This window comes from Narcine bancroftii, chromosome 1 (genome assembly GCF_036971445.1).
Source record: "Narcine bancroftii isolate sNarBan1 chromosome 1, sNarBan1.hap1, whole genome shotgun sequence".
NCBI classification, from domain to species: Eukaryota; Metazoa; Chordata; class Chondrichthyes; order Torpediniformes; family Narcinidae; genus Narcine; species Narcine bancroftii.
In genome coordinates, this window is record NC_091469.1 from 28,037,967 (window position 1) to 28,059,695 (window position 21,729).

At 42.9% G+C, this 21,729-nt stretch overlaps 1 protein-coding gene and 1 long non-coding RNA gene across 3 annotated transcripts in view; one reads left to right on the forward strand and one right to left on the reverse strand.

Annotated features, from left to right (window-relative positions):
• The window catches only part of smc2 (structural maintenance of chromosomes 2), an 89,698-nt gene that overhangs the window by 39,613 nt on the left and 28,356 nt on the right, over window positions 1–21,729 (reverse strand). Inside the window, exons 8-11 of the mRNA XM_069923003.1 lie at window positions 21,383–21,532; window positions 20,826–21,059; window positions 12,799–12,958; window positions 6,158–6,275 (exon numbers count right to left, since the gene is read on the reverse strand). Coding sequence (XP_069779104.1) covers window positions 6,158–6,275; window positions 12,799–12,958; window positions 20,826–21,059; window positions 21,383–21,532 — 662 coding nt within the window. The remainder of the gene's footprint in view (window positions 1–6,157; window positions 6,276–12,798; window positions 12,959–20,825; window positions 21,060–21,382; window positions 21,533–21,729) is intronic.
• Window positions 225–21,707, forward strand: LOC138756604 (uncharacterized). 2 transcript variants are annotated; one of them, XR_011353193.1, is made up of 3 exons: window positions 225–3,806; window positions 6,614–6,638; window positions 21,427–21,707. It is a non-coding gene; the product is annotated as an uncharacterized lncRNA (long non-coding RNA). The 2 variants fall into 2 exon arrangements; XR_011353190.1 differs by lacking the exon at window positions 21,427–21,707 and adding an exon at window positions 13,962–14,432.

Here is a 21,729-nt window from a genome sequence, read left to right on the forward strand (position 1 = left end):
ACAACTAATGGGCCCAGTGTGGTGACTCACCCACGCAACAGGCGAATCAGCTCATGGAGTTGCAGGCAAGTCTGCGGCAGATCCGACTGAGAGCGTCAGGTGCAGGGCAAACTCACAGCCTGGCGGCTGACATCATAAAGGTCCCGGGTGTTGCAAGCATCATCAGATTCCGAGGGATTTAAGCACATGCGAGAGTTCTATTCAAGTCAGTTGGTTCAACTCACTTTCGACTCTGCAGAGTTCTTTCGCTCACTGAGTGTCTAGTGTGACTACATTATGACCCCAACAGTTCAAATGGAATTTGGACCCAACGATGACTGACCCAAACAAGTAGAATGCAGTTTCACAAAAATTGCCGACTTTCTGAGTCTTGCAGCCGTAGGTCTGGTTTGAACAAGCCAAAGCCTAATTCAGGTCAGGCAAATCATCTCGGATGCCACAAAGTACTACTATGTGGTCGGTTCACTCGACCTGGAAACAGCAAGCCAAATCATCAACGTCCTACACCAGCCACCAGTTGTGGACAGATATGAAACAATCAAGGCTCTCCTGATCTGTACTTTTGGCCTCTCCCGCAGTGAGCGCACAGTGCAGTTTCTCCACATGGACAGCCTAGGCGACCGTACGCCATCGGCCTTAATGAACAAGATACTGGCACTAGCAGATGGCCATAAGCCATATTTACTGTTTGAACAAGTCTTCCTCGAGTAGATGCCAGAAGATATCCACCTCCTAATCGTTGACGGATTCCAGTAACCCAAAAGTAGCGGCCCATGCAGATATCCTGTGGCACCACCAGGCAACACGGTGGGGCCTCCATCGACCAAGTTATGCATCACGCCCTAAGGCCTGGGCCTTCCCCATGCCACAAATGAAGCCGATGATACCTGCAGCAGGCAATGACCCCAGTTTGTTGTTTTTAACCACCAAAAGTGGGGTTCAGGAGCCCACTGTGGCACCCACCCTGTTCTTTTCAGGAAAACACCGGGGTCAGCTGTCGCTAATGTCTACAATGGCTGGCCACCATGAAAGCCTGCTTTACTTATGGGATCGACACTCCAGGCTGAAGTTTCTTGTAGACTCAGGGGCAGAGGTTAGCATCTTTCCCCCAGCTTGAGCCACGACACTCACACCGGGAAGTCACGACTGGTGCTCACTGCTGCCAACAACAACCGTATTCATACATACGACACGGGAACAATCCCACTACAGTTTGGTTCCAGCCATTTTTCCTGGTCATTTACACTGGCAGCAGTGTCGCAGCCTTTATTGGGTGCAGATTTTCTTCGGGCGCACCGCCTCCTATTGGACCTCAAGGGACGGGGCCTAGTGAATGTCAAGACCTTCCAGACCTTCTCATTCAGCGAAGCCAAGTTATCGGCCCCACACCTGGACTCTTTGATTTTGTAAGGCAACGAATTTGCCAGAATACTAGAGGAGTTCCCAACCATTATTACGCCACATTTCTCCACAGATGCCCCTAAGCATGGTGTACAGCACCACATTGTCACTCAAGGACCACCAGTACATGCCCAGCCTGCAGGCTCCCACCCGACAAACATCTACTTGCCAAGGAAGAGTTCAGGAAAATGGAGATGAAGATCATCTGGCACTCAGACAGCCCATGGGCCTCTCAACTGCACATGATGCCCAAGTCAGCTGGAGGCCATGCAGCAACTACAGAGGGCTCAACGACACCACCACAGTCAGGACTTTACAGCCAATTTGCATGGGGCATGCATCTTCTCCAAGGCTGACCTGGTCCACTGGCATCACCAGATTCCTGTCCATCCCAGCGATGTCCCCAAGACGGCCCTCATCACCCCATTCGGCCTATTCAAGTTCCTGCGGATGCCTTTTGGACTCAAGAACACGGACAGATGTTCCAGCAGCTCATGGACTCATGGGGAGTGGCTTGGATTTCATCTTCATCTACTCAGATGATATCCTGATCGCCAGCCGCTTGCACCAAGAGCATTTGATGCACCTGTGACAACTCTGCCATTGCCTGAGTGAATATGGCCTGGCCATCAACCCCACAAAGGGGTGTCAGCCATTTATTTCCTTGGGCACCACATCAACCAGCATGGTGCGGTTCCCTTCTCGGTGAAAGTCGAGGCCATACACCAGTTTGCCAGATCCAGTACAGTCAAGGAGTTCATGGGCATGATCTACTTTCAACACCGATTCCTACTGTCAGCAGCCCGAATCATACAACCCATGTAGAGCCTGATGTCCAGCAAGGCCAAGGAAATCACCTTGGACATGGAGTCAGCAGCGTCTTTTGAGCAGGCCGAAGACACCCTTGCAAATGCCACTCTCCTGGTACACCTGCAGATGGATGTGCCCACTACCTTCACAGTAGATGCTTCCAACTTGGCAGTCGGCAATGTGCTGGAACAGCTAAGTGAGGGTCAGTGGAAACAACTTGCATTCTTCGGCCGGCACCCATGACCCCCAGAGCTGAAATACAATGCCTTCGTCAGGGAACTGCTAGCCCTCTACCTCACCATCTGCCACTTTGGTATTTATTGGAAGGGCGGCAGTTCACAGTCTTCATGGACCACAAACCCCTCACCTTCACATTTGCCTAAGTGTCAGATCCATGGTCGGCATGGCAGCAATGCCACCGGTCAGACATCTCAGAGTATACCACCACCGTCAAACACATCTCTGGGAAAAACAACATTGTGGCCGACGCACTGTCTTGCACCTCCATCCTCTCGGAGCATTTCCTATCTCAAGGTTGGACTACTTAGTGCTCGCCAAGGCACAGCAGCTAAATGAAGAAATGCCGGCCTACCGCACTGCAGTCTTGGTCCTGTAATAAGGATATCCCCATCAGCCCAACAGACAGCAAGCTCCTCTGTGACATGTCCACCCCAGCCCATCATTCGAGCCGCTTGGAGGTGACGTGTTTTTGATGCACTACATGGTTTGGCCCACCTGTCCATGGCAGATAGATTTGCTTGGCATAGCCTATGCAAGTAGTCAGGTACAAGGCCAGAACATGCATATACTACCAGACCTCCAAAGTCCAAAGGCACATGAAGGCCCCACTTCAACGCTTCCAGCTGACATGCAGGAGATTTGAACATGTCTGTGTCTTCGGCAGAGTTGGTATACAGGGCCCACTGAGAGTTCCAGGCGAGTTTGTGTCAGTGGCCCATGGCACAGAGGAGACACCTGTGGCAGTGCTCACAAGACTCTGAGAGAAGGTAGTAACACTAATTCCTGTCCCAACCTCGTGCACAGCCCAACACCTTCCTTTGTCCACAAGGACATCCGGGACTGCGACTACATCTTCATCCACAGGGCCATGCACTGGACTCCACTCCAGTGATGTGTCAGAACAGAACCACGTGCATCTTCAACGTGAGCAGCCATGAAAAGACCTTCATCTTTGACCTCCTCAAGCCGGCGTACCTAGACCTGGAACATCCTGTGACTGTGCCACCTCCACGCTGATGAGACTGGCCACCAAAATGAACTAAAGAAGTGTTGGCCATGGATTCCACATCTAATGCTGGTTCTTGGGCGGGGGACATCATGTGGTGGATCCCCCCACGCAACAAGCAAACTGGCTCATGGGCATGGGCAAATCCATGCCAGATCTGACTGAGAGAGCACCGGGTGCAGGGCAAGCCCACAGCCTGGCCACTGACATCATAAAGGAACCGGGAGTCACAAGCATCATTGGATTCCCAGGAATTTAAGCAGACAGTTGGTTCATCTTACTTTCGACTCTGCTTGGTTCTTCTGTTTGCTGTGTGCCGAGTGCAACTACACCAGCATCGATCCATGAGGTACACCACTAGTTAAAAGCCTAGAAAAGCATTCATCCACCACTACTCTCTGGCTTCTCCCTTCCAGCCATTGTCAAATCCAGTTCACTACTTCACCATGAATACCTAGATTCTAAACCTTCCTGACTAACCTCCCATGTGGGAGCATGCCAAAGGCCTTAGTAAAGTCCATGCAGACAACATTCACAGCCTTTCCTTTGTCAATTTTCATTGTACCCTCATCAAAAAACTCTACAAGATTGATTAAACATGACCTGCCATGCACAAATCCACGTTGACTATCCCTAATCAGTTTCTGGCTATCCAAATAATTGTATATCCATGAACACCATCCAATAATTTACCTACTATTGACGTCAAGCTCACCGGCCTATAATTTCCAGGGTTACTTCTGGAGCCTTTTTTTTTAAATAACAGAACAATATGAGCTATCCCCCAATCCTCCAGCACCTCACCCGTCACTAAGGATATTTTAAATATTTCTGCCAGGGCCCCTGCAATTTATACACTAGCTTCCCTCAAGATCCAAGGGAATATATTGTCAATTTGCTTTAAGACAGCAAACACTGCCTCCTCTAATCTGTATAGGTTCTATGACCTCACTACTTGTTTTCCTTACCTTCCACAACTTTGTGCCCATTTCCTGAATGTCTACTGATGAAAAAAAAATTTAAGGTCTCCCACATCTCTTTTGGCTCCATGCAAACAAAGCCAACCTTTTGCTGTTAATATACCTATAGAAACCCTTAGGAGTTTCTTTCACATTGTGGACCAAAGCAACTTCATGTCTTTTTTTTTTTAGCCATCCTGATTTCTTTCTTGAGGTTTTTCTTGCATTTTTTACAAAATGCCTCAAGTACTTCATTTGTTCCAATGTTACCTACACGTGCTATACACTCTCTCTCTTATTCTGAACCAGATCCCCAACATCCTTCGAAAACCAAGGTTTCTATGCCTGTTTATCTTGCCTTTAATCCCGACAGAAACATAGAAACTCTGTACTCTCAAAATTTCATCTTTGAAGGTCCTCCACTTACCTCACACAGCCTTGCCCGAAAACAACATCCTAATCCACACATTATTGATCCTTTCTCCAATTTAGAATCTCAACCAGAGACCCAGACCTATCTCTCTCCATAATTAACTTGAAACTAATGGCATTATGATAACTGGACCCAAAATGTTCCCCTACACATACTTTTGTCACTTGTGCTGTCTTGTTTCCTAAAAGGATATCCACTATTGCCATCTCTCTAGTTAGTACCTCTATACATTGATTTAGAAAACTTTCCTGAACACATTTGACATACCCCAAGCCATCCAGTCCTTTTACGATATAGGAGTCCTAGTCAATATGTGGAAAATTAAAATCCCTTATTATCACAACCTTATCTTTCCTGCAGCTGTGTTATCTCACTACAGATTTTTCCCTCCAATTCTCGTTGACTATTGGGTGGTCAATAACATAACCCCATGATTATGTCCTACTTTTCCCTTTCCTCAGCTCCACCCATATAGCTTCAGTAGATGAGCCCTCTAGTCTGTCCTGTTTGCCCACAGCCTTGGTATTTTCACTGATGAGCAATGTCACTCCTCCCCACATTATCCCTCCCAATCAGTTATGTCTAAAGTAATGGAAGCCCAGAACATTGAGCTACCAATCGTGCCCTATGGACATTGGTCACAATGTCATAATTCCACATGCCAATCCATGCTCTAAGCTCATATGCCTTTGCATTGAATGCTCATATGCTTCTTGCATTGAAATAGATGCACTTTAGAAAACTTCCACTCGTTAACCTCTAATGGTGCATGCAATTTTCACATTGTCTTTTCCCTCCTCCACTCCTCTATCTGCTCTAACACTTTGGTTTCCTTCCCCCTAGTTTAAACCCACTGGAGTAGCACTAGCAAATATTCCCGCAAGGATATTAGTCCACCACCAATTCAGATGCAAATCATCCTGTCGGAACAGGTCCAACCTTTCCTGGAAGAGAGCCCAATGATCCAGAATCCTGAATCCCTCTCTCCTGCACCATGTCTTTATCCATGTGTTAAGCTGCATTATCCTCCTATTTCTAACCTCACTAGCATGTGGCACAGGCTGAGATCATATCCCTGGAGATCCTGTCCTTCACCCTAGCACCTAACTCCCTGAACTCTCTTTGTAGGACTTCCTCACCTTTCCTAACCATTACATTGGTCCCTATATGGACCACGACATTTGGCTAAATGTTTATTTTGTGAATCACCAAAATAATTTTTTTTTTTTAAATTGTGCCAACAGAAGAGAATTGGTTTACTATATGCCATCTTATCAGTTTTCCAGGCGGGAAATAAAACAAACTTACTTGTATTCAAAACTCAAACTAGGGAATTTCACTACCAAGGATTCACAATACTCTCTCAGCTTGTTCACAGTTTGCAACAGCTCTCGACGTTGTTGCAAAAGTTTCTCTTCTTTCCCATCTAGTTTGGAAAAGTGGTAGTCAAGAGGTGGGTGGTAGTGAAAACAAAATTGGGAAAACAATTAGATGCATTGTAGCCAATAGTTAATACAATTCTATTACTTCCCCTTCATCATTGTGTAAATATTCACATTGAACAAATCACATAATGCTCAGTTGATGGTTTATTAAAAGAGCTGACATGCAAAAGATATTTTAAAAATTGCCAATAAGCAACTGAGAGAAGACCTTAACAGAAAAGGAATAAGCTGCATTTCTAATTACAAAATTGCAAATAACTGAAATGAGACAAAATTGTTAAATTTGATTAAATATAATTATTTTCAATGTCTGTTTCAGAATTCACCAAAGGACCTTGGTCAAGGTGAGGTCAGAATAGAACAAGCTCAAGTACTGGACCATATTGAGATTAAGAAAGAAGAAGCATTGGATCTTCTTAAAAACATTAGGATTGATAGTCCCTAGGTCCACATGAGATACACCCCAGGTTGCTAATGGGAAGGGAGGGAAGAGATTGCTGGAGCATTTGGAATGATCTTTGCATCCTCCTTGACCACAAGGGAGGTGCCAGAGGATTGGAGAGTGGCAAATGTGATCCCCTTGTCTAAAAAAATGTAATAGGAGAATCCTGGAAATTATAGACCTGGGTATCTTACATTAGTGGTTGGCAAACTATTGGATAGGATTCTTAAGGACAGGATTTACAAGCATTTAGAGAAGCACAGCCTTCTCAGGGTTAGTCAGCATGGTTTTGTGAGGGGAAGGTCATTCCTCATGAGCCTGAGTTTTTTTTGAGGAGTAACAAAAGAAATTGATGAAGGCAAGGCAGTAGATGTGATGTTTATGGATTTTAGTGAGGCATTTGACAAAGTCTCCCATGGAAGACTCATTCAGAAAGTCATGAGACATCAGATCCATGGCACCTTGGCTGTGTGGATTCAGAATTGACTTGCCTGTAAAAAGTAGAGAATGGCAGTGGATATAAAGTATTCTGCCTGGAGGTCAGTGACTAATGGAGTTCCATAGGAAACAGTTCTGGGACCACTGTTCTTTATGATTTTCACAAATGACCTTGACGAAGACAGAGGGATGAGTCAGTTAGTTTAAGGAAGATATGAAGGTTAGAGGTATTGTGGATAGTATTGAAAGTTATCAAGTGTTACAACAGAATATAGACAGGATGCAGAGTTGGGCAGAAAAGTGGCAGATGGAGTTCAATGTGGACAAGTATGAGTTAAACTTGAAGGCAGGATTTATGGTTAATGGTCAGACACTTAACACTGTTGAAGAACAGAGGGTCCTTGGGGTCCAAATCCATGGTTATCATGCATGTTGAATGGATATTTAAAAAGGCATATTTATGGTTTCAGATTTATTGTCAGAGTACATACATGACGTCATATACAACCCTGAGATTTTTTTCTGCAGGCGAGCACTTATTGGTAGTGCAAAAATAACCTGTACACAATGTATACATGTAAATATAAAAATCTATAAACAGATAGCGAATGTAAAAAAAAACTGACTATGGAAATACAGAGAGAATACATATAATTAAATAAAGTGCACAAGTAAGAGTCCTTAAACGAGTCCAATTGAGTTTGTTGGTGAGAAGTCTGATGGTGGAGGGGTAACAGCTGTTCTTGAACCTGGTGGTGTGAGCCTTGTGGCACCTGTACAGCGCTCCCTGTAGATATTCTCGATAGTGGGAAGGGTTTTGCCTATGATGTCCTGCGATGTGTCCACTACTTTTTGGAGGGATTTATGCTCAGGGGTGTTGGTGTCCCCATACCAGACCGTGATGCAGCCAGTCAGCACACTTATCATCACACATCTGTAGAAATTTGCCAAGGTTTCTGGTGTCATACCAAATCTGCAAACTCATGAGGTAGTAGAGGCACTGATGTGCTTTCTTCACAATGCCATTGGTGTGTTGGGCCCTGAAATATCCTCCAAGATAGTGACTCCCAAGAACTTAAATTTGCTCACTCACTCCATCTCTGATCCCCCAATGATCACTGGATTGTATACATCTTGGCTTTTCCTTCCTGAAATCAACAATCAGCTCCCTAGTTTTGGTGACATTGAGTGCAAGGTTGTTGTTGGTGCAATTTTCAGCCAAGTTTTCAATCTCCCTCCTATATGCTGACTCATCACCTTTCTTTATGCAACCAATTACCATGGTATCATCAGCAAATTTGTAGATGGTTTATTGTCATACCGAGCCACAAAGTCGCAGGTGTAAAGTGAGTAGAGCAGGGGACTAAGGCTCTGTCTGTATGAAGGTAGAAGAAGCACAACCAGTTTTTCAATCAAAACCTTGTAAAGTTCCTCAAAAATTCTTTTAGGGATTTGAATTCTATAGTTAGTAAATTTTTGTGCAAAGATAAAATGGTTAGGGAATCTTTACAAAAATTAACTTGGAGGTATGAACTGGGAGGTTACAACTTCCAAATTTTCAAAATTATTATAGAGCAGCACAATTGAAATTTATTAGTAGAATGTTTGAATTGGATAATCCATTGGTATGGACAAGCATCGAGTTAACCAAAATTGGTGAGTAGAGAAAGGAGCAATTTATTTATAAATAGAATTCTAAGCTATTATTTACATATAATTCACCTATTTTGAAACATTTAATTGAATTATGGAATATGACAAATGAGGAAATAAGTACACAGGGGAAAATTTCTGTTAAGACACCTCTATACCAGAATAATTTTTTTCCTTTTACAATTAATAATCAACTTTTGAAAATACGGGATCAGAAAGGAATGAAAATTGTACAAGATTGTTATGAAGCTGGTTATTTAATGTCTTTTCAAAGAATGAAAGAAAAATCTGAAATTCCACAAAGTAGTTTTTTTTGTTATTATCAAATTAGAGCTTTATTATTGGATAATTTTGGACATACTTTAAGATTGCCAAGACAGTCAAAATTTGAAATATTGCTTATGGAAGGTGGGGGGTGGGGGGGGGAATTGTATCTGAAATGTTACAGAATAAAATGCCTAAGTTAGATTTACATAAGTCTAGATTAAAGTGGGAAAAAGATTTAGGGATAATAATTGATCAGGAAGACTGGAGAAATATATATAAGGATAGTATGACTAAGGTTGTTAATGTGATATATAGGTTACTTCATTATAACTTCATACATCAGTTATATTTAACCCCTGAAAAATAAAGAGATATAATTTAATTTCTTCAGATTTACATTTCAGGTGTCATAAGAAAGTAGGTTCTTTCCTACATTCTACTTGGTTATGTGATATAGTTAAACTTTTTTGGACTTGACTTAGAGTTTTGAGAGAAAGTTTCTAAGAATAAATTGTCGATGGAAACAACATTATTTTTGTTAAGTAATGTTAAAATGTTGATCTTGAAATTGACATTTACTAGGTATCAAATTGAGATTAGCTTTAGCTGCAGTGAGAAAATGTATAGCGATTACTTGGAAAAACGAGGTTGATTTAAGTTTGTATCAATGGCATATGGAGTTTAGAATGTGTATTCCATTGGAAAAGATAATGTATAATTTGCGTGATAATTATTATTTTGTTTCAGAAAGTTTGGAGCCCTTATTTGTATTATTTGGGTTTAAAATTTTGAAATTTCTATGGCACGTTGTGGTGTTACTCTTGTCCGTGGCATTTAGTTACGTGATTGAAAGTTTGGAACTCCTTTTTTTCTATCTCTTTTTGCAAGCAAAGAGGGAGTCAAACAGGCCTTTCTCAGAGAGAGAAAGAGAGAGAGAGAGAGAGAGAGAGAGAGAGAGAGAGAAAGAGAGAGAGAGAGAGAGATCAGTTCTACATTTTGACAGTTAGCAGCAACAGCTGGGACTAGAACAGGACAAGCTGGCAAGCTTATGGAAAAACTCTATTTTGAAGACAGGTGGTGAGTGCTTCGTTCAGTCTTGTGGTTAATACAAGAGGAGAGGACTGGCTGCCTAATGTTTCAATAAGAGAAACAAAAAGGAACTCAGTGGTGACCTGGAAGAAAGAGGTTATCATCTGGAAAACACTGATGGGGCAAGTGTCTTCTGCCAGACACTGAAGTGGCTGATTAAAAGAAATCAGTTGTGGGTATCCAGCGAACAACAAATCTCTTTGAAAACTGACAAGAACCTTCCTGAGTGGTAACCATTTACCTTTCAAGCATCAAAGCCTGGTGAACTTCATAAATGTTAAATTCTGTGCACAGTATAAGAATTGCCTGCAACCAGTAAACTTGGAGGAATGAGAAATGAGATTGGACTGTGAATCAAAGATCTTTTCTAAACTCACACACACATTACATATACGTGCACTTAGAATTAGAAGGGGGTTAAATTAGGTTAGTTAAGTTAATAGTAATAAGTTAAAAGTTTGATTCTGTTTTCATGTATAAAGATAATTAAAAGCAACATTTGTTTGGTAACCATGTCTTTGTGAATATCTATTGCTGCTGGGTTTTGGGGTCCTCTGGCCTCGTAACAGACCTCTCTTCAATTATTATGTTCAGTTCTAGTCTGGAAGGATGTGGAAGCTATGGAGAGGGTGCAGAGGAGATTTACCAGGATGTCACCTGGATTTGAAAATATGTCCTATGAGGCCAGGTTAGCAGGGCTTGGGCTTTTCTCTTTGGAACGAACAAGGATGAGAGATGACTTAATAGAGGTCAACAAGATTATGAGAGGCATTGATAAAGTAGTCAGCCAGCACCTGGTTCCCAAGGCAAGAGGTCATTTGTACAAAATTAAAGGAGGAAAGTTTAGGGGAGACATCAGGCCAAGATTTTTTTTTTCTTCTTACTTAGAGCTGTGGGTGCCTGGAATGCATGGTAAGGGGTGGTGGTGGAGGTTGGAACACTAGGGGCATTTAAGAGACTCTTAGACATATAGATGAAAGAAAAATAGGTTATGAAGTAAGGAGGAGTTAGTTTTTAAAAAAAAATATATATAGTGCTCTCCATAATGTTTGTACAAAGACCCTTTTTTTTTTCTTTATTTGTCCCTGTGCTCCACAATTTTAAATTTCTAATCAAACAATTCACATGTAATTAAAGTGCACATTCCAGATTTTATTCAAGGTGATTTGTATACATTTTGGTTTGACCATTTAGAAATTACAGCATTTTTATACATAGTCCCTTCATTTCAGGCAACCTAATATTTGGAACATTACGCTTCACAGGCATTTGTAAGTACCCAGGTATGTTTCATTGCTTCATTGGTGCAGATATAAGAGAGCTAAGCTTGCTTCTAAGCTTTTGATGACCGTTGGCATCTGTAATTGACATTTTTATGCATGAAGACTAAAATTGTTCCAGTGAAAAATCAAAGAAACCATTATGAGGCTGAAAAACAAGATTAAACTGTAAGAGACATCACCCAAACCTTAGGATTACCAAAATCAACAGTATGGAACATCATTAAGAAGAAAGAGCATACTGGTGAGCTCAGGAATCGCAAAGGGACAGGTATTCCAAGGAAGACCTCCACTGCTAATGAAGAAAAATCCCCAAACCTATGCCCGACAGATCAGAAACAATCTTCAGGAGGCAGGTGTGGATGTGTCAATGAATATTGACCTCAGAAGAATTTATGAACAGAAATACAGAGGCTATACTGCAAGATGCAAACCAGTAGTTAGCTAGAGAAAGGATGGCCAGATTAGTTTGCCAAGAAGTATTTAAAGTAGTTTGCAGAATTCTAGAAAAACAGTTTTGAGGACAGATAAAACCAAGATTAACCTGTATCAGAGTGACGGCAATGGCAAAGTGTGGAGACGTAAAGAAATGCCCAACTTTACTGTGGTTTGCATCTTGCAGTAATAACCTCTGTATTTCTGTTCATGAAGTCTTCTGCGGACAGTAGTCATTGACACATCCACACCTGCCTCCTGAAGAGTGTTTCTGATCTGTCGGACATACCTTTGGGGATTTTTACATTAGGATGAGAATTCTTCTGTCCTCAGCAGTGGAGGTCTTCCTTGACATACCTGTCCCTTTGTGATTCCTGAGCTCACCAGTACATTCTTTATTCTTAATGATGATTTTGGTAATCCTAAAGTTTGGGCGATTCTTTTACTGTTTTCTTTTTGTTTATTCAGCTTCATAATGCCTGCTTTGACTTCCATTGGCACAACTCTGATCCTAATCTAGAAAAATGTCACCCACATACGTGAAAGGTCATCAAAAGCTTAGCTCTCTTGTACCTGCACCAATGAAGCAATTAAACACACCTGAGTACTCACAAACACTGCACCCTGAAATGAGGCGATTGTGTATAAAAAGAGCAGCAATTTCTACATGGTCAATCAAAAATGTATACAAATAACCTTGAATAAAATTTGAAATGTGCGCTTTAATTACAAATGACTTGTTAGATTATAAATTTAAAACTGTAGAGTACAGGGACAAATAAAGGGGAAAAAAAGTGTCTGTGTCCCAAACATTATGGAGGGCACTATACATAAGTGGAATAACATCATGGGGAGAAGGGTCAGTACTGTGACATTCTATGTTCTAAAGTGCCTACAAACCTTCATAATTCAGCCTCTGCATTTCGGCTTCAATCTTTCCTCTGTTCTTTTTAACAGCTTCAAAGTTTTCCTGGATTTTCTTGTACCCACTATCCACCTTCTTTGCTTCTGCATGTTTACTTTTAAATTCTTGCTGGGCATGTTTCAATTTCATTTGAGCCTATAACAGAACATTTCAGATTGTGCATTTAGGTATTTTAAAATTCATTTTAGAAAACAAATAAACAATGTGGAAAAACTCTGAAAATGCAGCAACCATGGGACTTTGGTGGTGCCTTTGGGACTTTCCCAGTGGCCAACTAGCAGATTTTATGGACTTTTAGAAGTTAATCTAATGAATAGACCTACATACTTTCTTTAAAAAATATATATAATACACAGCAGTATAACAAAATTTCCAGTGAACACAGATTTAAATGGTGTGGAAAATACACAAGCACTCCAGAATCCTGGTAGACGACCTGCCCAAATTCCTGATCCTTGGTGTTCCAAACCTCAAACATGGCTCCAGACACACTCCAGTCCATAGCCCAGAATGCAGTCCCAACTGCACTTCAGAATCCTAGCTCTTGCTGCACATCCCATTTGTAATCAAGGCCCCTGACTTGTGTTTAAAAAAAATGGCGACGCTGCCTGAGCCACTAGTACAGACAAGGGGAAGAGTAGGGAGTGGAGACTCAGAACTCCTCTGAAGGGTCCTACCTCTAATGACTCCTTACAGCTTTTAAACGATCTGCTAAAGGAGCCAATGTTGCTTTATTTAAAATCCTGCTACTGTGAGATCTGGCCCCAAGTTGGTGGCACTTGTGTTTGGCAGCGGCCTCAGTGGGTTGCAGACTCTGGGGGAGCAGTGGACTGGCGCTGGGTACTAGTAACAGAGAGAAAATTCCCTGTTGAGTAGGAAAAGCAGAAGAAATGACCCCAAGGACAGGGATGGACCAGCGAGCGGCTCTATGGTTGAAGGATTCATACGGTCTGCGGGCTGCTGGAGACTGATTCCAAGTATTGGAACAGAAACAAAAACAGAAGCAGAAACCTTTACTTTAATAAAATCTCTTACTATGAAGGGTACTGGGCGACACTAATGGTGAGTCTTTGTCTTTCTTGTGGCAGGCAGAAGGCAATTTAGGATAATATTACATGATCTGTTTGTTCTATTACAGGACAATAATAAAATCTTGATACTGGGATTCAAGAGGGTGCTAAGGGGAAGGATTCCGAAAGGATCCTGAGCACTGAAGACTTCCTCATTGTGTCAAGAGGTTTGGATTTGGGCTTGGGTTGCCGACGGTTTGGAATGAACTGGAATCTTGTGCGGTTACAGAAGCCACATGAGTGTTAGTCAAATCCACAGTCACTCAGTAACTCTGAGAGAACTCTCTTTTCCTTTTTTCTTCTGACTGTAAAGGGCACCAGGTAATGCTAATAGCAAAATCTTTGTCTACTTAAGACAGACTAAAGGCAATTTTGTATAATATTGCATTTCTGTCTTATTACCTAAATAGTATTTGTAATGAGTAAAACAGTTGCTGAATTATCAGGATTACTGAACAATCAAATGCCAGATTGTTGCAGTTTTATTGTATTTGTAAATTAGTGCTGAGAATTTTAAAAAAACAGGGATTTTACATCTTATCAATAAAATAATTGCTTGACGGTTATGCATATAGATGAATAGAAGGTTACATCTTTGTTGCACGTTTTTTCAAACTCAGTAATTTACAATAAACAAAATTAAAAGATAAAGACCTCCCAAAATATTTTTCATTGCAAACTGTGGCAAGATTTGAAAATTCAACCCTCATAACTGCTGAGCATCCGAAAACAAAATTACACAAGATTCAAAATTTTATTTGTTGTCACTTATGCAAAATTTTCCCCCACACCCTTTTTTGTCAGTGTTTGTTCCTCTTCAGTATCAATTTTACTACCCTAACATTTACAAATTCCCAGCATAATGTTATCAGAGCATACAATTTATGCACTATGGGTACTTTTATTAATCAAATTAACATTAGAATCATAGAAATGTTACAGCATAGGAGGCCATTTAATCCACTGATTCCATTCCAGAGTGCAGAACTATCTATTTAATCCTATTCTACTAATGTCTTCAACTTGCTTTTCATTGATCGGCCATCTAATTCCCTTCAAAAGCCTCTTCTGATTCCATTTTCAGTACCACCTGTTTTCAACTACTCACATCTTTTTCTTTTAAACTAATTACAGTAGTAATTACATTTATTATTAAATATTCTTTACCTAATAATTCTACTTCAATATATTTTTTAACTACCTCAAGTTTATTTGACCAGTTTCACACATCTTTACATTTGCATGGATTTATTTCCTACTTGTTAAGAAATAATATCTTCAGTGGCTTAAGAGAATGGTTCCAAATTTTCATAGTGCAGGGTGGAAGACCTAGAGTTTTCTCGAGCCGTCTCCCAGTTATTTATACAAGCAGATCCTCTAGGAAACAAGAATGTTTCTGGAACAATGGTAGGTTTGATTTATGAGAGACTGGAACTTTTTTCCCTGGAGCTAAGGAGGTTGAAGGGAAACCTTGAATGAGCAGCATAGATAAGTAAATTGTCAGTGTAGCATCTGCTAATGGCAGCGCCTCCGAAATGAGAGACGTCCACACAGCACGAGGTGAACCAATAATTGAACTCTATCCTGAATTACACACTGTGCTCAAGGAGATCGCCCACTTCCTGTGAGGAGTGCACTGACCTTAGGAAGTGATATCAGCATGTCGCAGTATCACTCCCCATCCAGTGGCAGGCAACGTGTGTCACCAACTGCAGGCTTCTCCTCGGAAGGGAAGGGGAAGCCCACACCATCTTGTGTCGGATGACTGAGGCAGCGATTCGACCCATCTAATTGCACGGTTGCTTGGTCTGCTAAACTCCCGCCCCCCACAAAATCACTGACACCATTAAAGACAGTTACCATACTGTCTTTGGGCAGGCAGCCTCTGTGTCTCTGACCTGGGGATCCTATCGCCCACCAATATCGAAGGTGAAAACTACACCGTCGCACTGCAACACCTTGAATGAGCCTTTGTAGGGGTCTCCTTTCCTGTCCTCTCCAAACGAATTTGGTGGACTGCAGGTTCAGAGGGACGCAACAGGATGGAGAGTAGTGTTGTGAAGGTGGCGGAGGTTTCTGTTTACCCGTTTGTTCCCTCAATCACTGGAGGACATCTAGAGCACTGGGTTGTGGGCCGGGAAGTGAATGTCCCCTGGGATGGTAAGCGTTCGAAAAGGCAAGATGGTACACCATCTCGGCTGACAACGTTGGTAGGTCTTCTTTTGGTGCTGTGCGGATTTCTAACAGCACCTGTGGGAGTTCATCCATCCAATTAGGGTCTTGTAGTCAAGCTTTCGGGGCTGATTTCAGGTGGCGGTGGAAACGTTCGACAAGGCCATTTGCCTGAGTATGGTAAGCTGTGATGTGGTGTAACTGGCTGCCGCAGAACTTGGCTAGGTTGGCCCAGAGCAATAACGTGAACTGGGCCACTTGGTCCGAGTTGATGTGGGTTAGGACTCCAAAGTGTGCAACCCAAGTGGACAAGAAAGCTCTGGCACAAGTCTCCGTGTCGCATATGGGCAGGGGTATCGCTTCCAGCCAACGGGTAAAATGGTTGATTACTGTGAACAAATACCATATACCTTGGCTCAAGGGGAGCAGGCTGAAAATGGTCAAAACAGTGCTGCGCCGGGTCGAAACTCTGGAGCGGTAACTTGATGTGTCTGTGCACTTTGGTGCATTGGCAGTCCAAACAAGTGTTACGAGTCCAGAGGACCCATAAACCCAGCAGCAATAGATATTCACCAAGACAAATGGTTACTTAAACAAAAGTTGCTTTTAATTATCTTTAAACATGAAAACAGAATCACACTTTAACTTGACTTAACTAACCTAACTTAATCCCCTTCTAATTCTAAGCGCACGTGTACGTAATGTGTGTGTAAGTTCAGAAAAGTTCTTTGGTTCACAATCCAATCTCATTTCTCCAAGTTCACTGGTTGTAGGCAATTCTAATACTGTGCACAGAATTTAACATTCTTTGATGCTTGAAAGGTAGATGGTTACCGCTCAGGAAGGTTCTTGTCAGTTTTCAGAGAGATTTGTTGTTCCAGGACATCCACAACTGATGTACTTCCATCAGTCACTCCAGTGTCTTGCTGACAAAACTTGTCCCTTCAGGGTTCACAAGATGATAACCTCTTTCTTCCAGGTCACCACAGAGTTCCTTTTTGTTTCTCTTATTCTAAGTGAAACATTAGACAGCCAGTCCTCTCCTCTTGCATGAACCACAAGGGATTTGATCAGGCTGTTTTCCAAATGGATATATCCATATGCATGCCAGCTTGTCCTGTTCCAGTCCCAGCTGCCTCTGCTGGCTGTATGATCTCTCTCTCTCTCTCTCTCTCTCTCTCTCTCTTAGAGAGTAAGACCGTTTGACTCTCTATGCTTGCAAAACCACATGACCCTCTTAGACCAGCAAGCTCTACTCCAGACAGAAGGTGGCTCCGACAAGATCTTTCATCTGTTGCCTTTTGTAAACAACAATTCATTAGTGAAGTTTCTTAGGCATTCTCCAAAGCTCTTGCAAAAGCTGTGGAGCTGATATGTCTAGCATTAGCAGAGCTTCAGTATTTCAAATAATATCTGTTTTAAAGTGTTTGTATGTGACCTACTCTAACAAACCTTTCCCAATTTATCTCCCAAAAACATATCTATATACTCTGTCACACAAATCTTAGCTGACAGGGTTCCATCACATCAGAGGCCATGCCACACAGACTTGTCAGACAGCAGGAGGATTGTTGGCCTGATGGAAGGATGTGACAGACTGTGTATTTGGTTGAATACCCGCCGTCACCAGGTCGTGGGTAGGATGAGTCTAGGGAAACCTGTGGACATGTCGCACAGTAAAGCCAGGTCCTTGGTGAAGGACAGAAATTGCTAACCTTCAGGCTCGTGATGGCAGTCCGGTAGGCCTGTATGTCTGCATCCTCTGCTTGGTCTTTGGCTAGTGAGCAACATCGAGCCCTCCTGAGGTAGTGGTGATGGCCGGTCTGGACAGCGTGTCTACCACCACATTGGATTTGCCTGCGACATGGCAATTATCTATTGTATACTCCCAAATGTAGAAGAGGTGCCGTTGTTGCCTCGCTGACCATAGGTCCGAGACCTTGCTGACTGCATGGGTGAGTGGTTTGTGGTCTGCGTAGGCGACGAAAACCCTTCCTTCTAACATGTACCGGAAATGTCATATTGCCAGGTACAAGGCCAACAGCTCACGATTGAACGTGCTGTATTTGAGTTCTGGTGTACGGAGATGTCTACTGAAGAAAGTCGGGGGGTGCCACTGTTCATCGACCCACTGCTCCAGCACTGTGCCGATGTGTCTGCTGTAAGGCCAGGGGGGGAGGAAGAGTCTGGATGACCCAAAGATGTGATCTCCGCTAGTGCTGCTTTGGTTGCCTGGAATGCTTCAATGGTTTTGTGTGCCCACTCTCAAGCGCCTTGTCATCGAGTTTGAGGAGGTCGAATATGGGTTGTATGAGGGTAGCCGCTTCTGGGAGGAAACGATGATAGAAGTTCACCATCCGTAGGAATTCTTGTAAGCCTTTGATTGTACTTGGCCTGGGAAAACGTTGGATGGCTTCCACCTTATCCAGCAGTGGTGTGGCCCCCTCTCGGGTCTCAGGAAATCAATAGTTTCCAGGCCGAACTGCCACTTAGCCAGGTCAATGGGAGTCTGAATTCCTGCAACCTTTCGAAAAGGCGAGTCAGATCCATCCTGTGTGTGCTGGCATCAAGGCTGGCGATGAAAATGCCATCCAGGTAGCTGAAAATGAAATCCAGGTCCCTGCCAACCATGTCCACAAGACTCTGAAACATCTGGGCTGCGTTCTTTAGTCTGAAAGGCATCCAAAGGAACTCAAAAAAGCCGAAAGGTGTAATAATGGCCGTTTTTGGGACATTGCTAGGATGCACCAGAATCTGACGGTACCCTTTGACGAGCCTATCTTGGAAAGAATTCGGCAGCCCTGGAGCCTTGTGGCAAAATCCTGGACGTGTGGGATGGGGTATCTATCTGGGACGGGTGGCGTTGTTGAGTTGTCTGTAGTTGACACACAGGCGCCAACTGCTGGAGTTCTTCTGGACCATGTGCAGCAGGGACGCCCAGGGGTTACCCAACTCCTCCATTGTCGCAAACTCGGTCTTGGCTTGGAGGAGTTTGGCTGCAGGAGGCGCCATGCCCGTGTGTACCCTGGAGGACTGGTAGTCTCGATGTGGGGCTCCATGCCATGTCTGGTTTAGTGTCATGGAAATTAGGCACCAAAGGTGACGAGTACTTGCCAGTATGCGGGCAAATTCATTACAATTCAGAGCATAAATTCCTAACGGTAGAAAGGAATGTTGCTGTAGACTAAGGGGGTATGACTGGAACGTGATAGTGTTGACCAAATGGCATCTGTTCATGACCACCCTGAGAAAATCTGCTCTGAGTAGAGCTTGTCCCACAGACCCAACCATACACTTCCAGTGGAAAACCGTGTCCGCAATGTGAATTGTGACCAGGTGGGTGCCGAAACTCGGAATGGAGGAACTGTTGGCTGCCCGTAGGGGAAGATCCTTGGAATTGTGTTTTCAGTTAGAAATACGTCAGCAGAATGAGGCTTTTCTCTGCGCCCATGTCAACTAGGAAATCCCTCTTTGTTCACTAGTCCCCGAGGTAGAGTAGGCCACTATTGGTGGCTGGCCTGTCTGTTTACCGTCACTGCGCTTGACTTGGCATTGGGGCAAGAGCATGGAGGGACGCTCGCCAGACGTTATGGCCACATTTGTGGTGGTAGAAACAGTAATCGTTCTGTTTGTCTGAGCACTCTTTACGTTACAATTGAGCCATGGCTACTGCTGGAGGGTGCAGTGGGTGGGGGGGGGGGGGGAGAGGAAAGAGATGAACCGGCAGCGCCGATGGCAGAGATAGGTTGCACGTGTACGGAGCTCTGTTGCAAGGTGTAGAGAAGTCTGTCTGCTTCCTTGGCTACCAGGTATGGGGTGCTGAAATTCATGTAGGATATTGCAGAGGAAACGTGCACAGGTAGCTTGGAGAGGAACAGGGCCTCAAACAAGAAACAGTTCACGTGTCCGTCCATTAAGGCCACCATTTCGTGCGTGAGCTTGGAGGGGTTCCTATCGCCAAGGCTTTGCATATTCAGAATGCGGATGGTGTGCTCGTGCCGGCTGAGTTCCAGGGAGTCGAGGAGGAAAGGCTGGAATTGTTTGTACTTACACTCCATAAGAGGATTTTCCACGAAAGAGCTTAATTTTGCTGTGGTAGCAGCGTCCAGGGTGCTGACGATGTGCCAGAACTTGGTACCCTCCGAGACAATGCCTCTGATCTGGAACTGTGACTTGCCCAGTTGTAACCAATACCTGGGCTGATTTGCCCAGAAGGGCAGCAAATGCACACCCATAGAGTTGGTTGCAGCCGTTGAGGTAGTAGCATCCTGCATTTTGTCAAGTTTGAGGTGGGTTCCAAAGACGTTGGTTCCCATGGTTGGGAAATGTAGTAAAACGCTGACGACATAGATTGAAGGTGAGAGAGGAAAGATTTAAAAGGACTTTAGGGCTTATTTTTCATGTGGAGGAAACTACAAAGGCAGGTACAATTATAACATTTTTTTTTAAATTTAGGTAAATGGATAGGAAGGGTTTAGAGGGATATGGGCTGAACTCAGGTAAATGGAACTAGCTTGGGTAAACAACTTGGAGGCATGAGCAAATTGGGCGAAAGAGCTGGGTTTCTATATTGTAAAACACTATGCCAATTTGATGTTGATGGTCAGAATGAAGCATTGAAGAAATTATCTCCATGACAGATTTTAAAAGATTATATTTTTAAAGACCAATTAATCAACAATTATGGGATCATAATCATTATAGCAGAAACTTGCATTTTAATCTAAAAGCAGATATTACTTACAGCATAGTTTTCATACCTGTTTGGCCTCTGTTTCTGCCTTACTTATATCATTTTTGCAAGCCATCATCTGGCCAGCAAGTGTGGCTGCTTCTCCATCTTCATTACTGGAGAGACCAGCAGAAACTGCATTGAAATGCTGCTGAGCAATAATCAGAGCCTTGTCATCTTTCTGGCCAGATTCTTGTAGAGAGTACAGTACATCTGAAATTTTTTTTACTTCCTTTTCTCGAGCTGCAAGAGCAACTCCATCCTGGAAAATATACACATACAGCATTTCCTTGAGCTAGGTGCATTTTTTGTATAATTTATTTGCTTTAGGAGTAGACAGTAATGACACACAATTGAAATCTTTTATACTCCCAAGACTGCACAAACCACTTCTTAATTTTGAGTTCAAATGTCACTTAATTATTATTTAAATATTCTTTCTGATTAATTGTGCAAGAACAAAGCAACCAGCTCATATTTCACTGAAAGTTTATTTCAATTTTGGGGAAACATGCTAAGGAAAGTAGCAGAAACAAAAAAGATTAACTTTGATGATCACCAGGATTATTTTAACAAACATCTCACCTCCTCCATACTTTTGACAAGTGCTTTCCGTTTTTTTTCTTCAGCTTTGAGATTGTCTTTCTTGGAATCAAGTGTACTTTGCACTTTGGCATCCAGACGATGAGCATCAGCAACTGCTTGTTCCAGGGACTGAAGGACTCCACCTATTTCCTACAACAGATCAAGTCCTAATTTCAAGCCAGGTGAACAGCTACCCCCCCCCCCCCCCCACCCCGCTTAAAAACAAATAGCAAAAAATCATGGAAAATAATTAGGGACAGTGCACAGTAACCATGTTAAATACAAATAAATTTCCTTGTCATAATGATAACCTCAAGATCAGAGGATCCAGTGATGCTTACATTCTG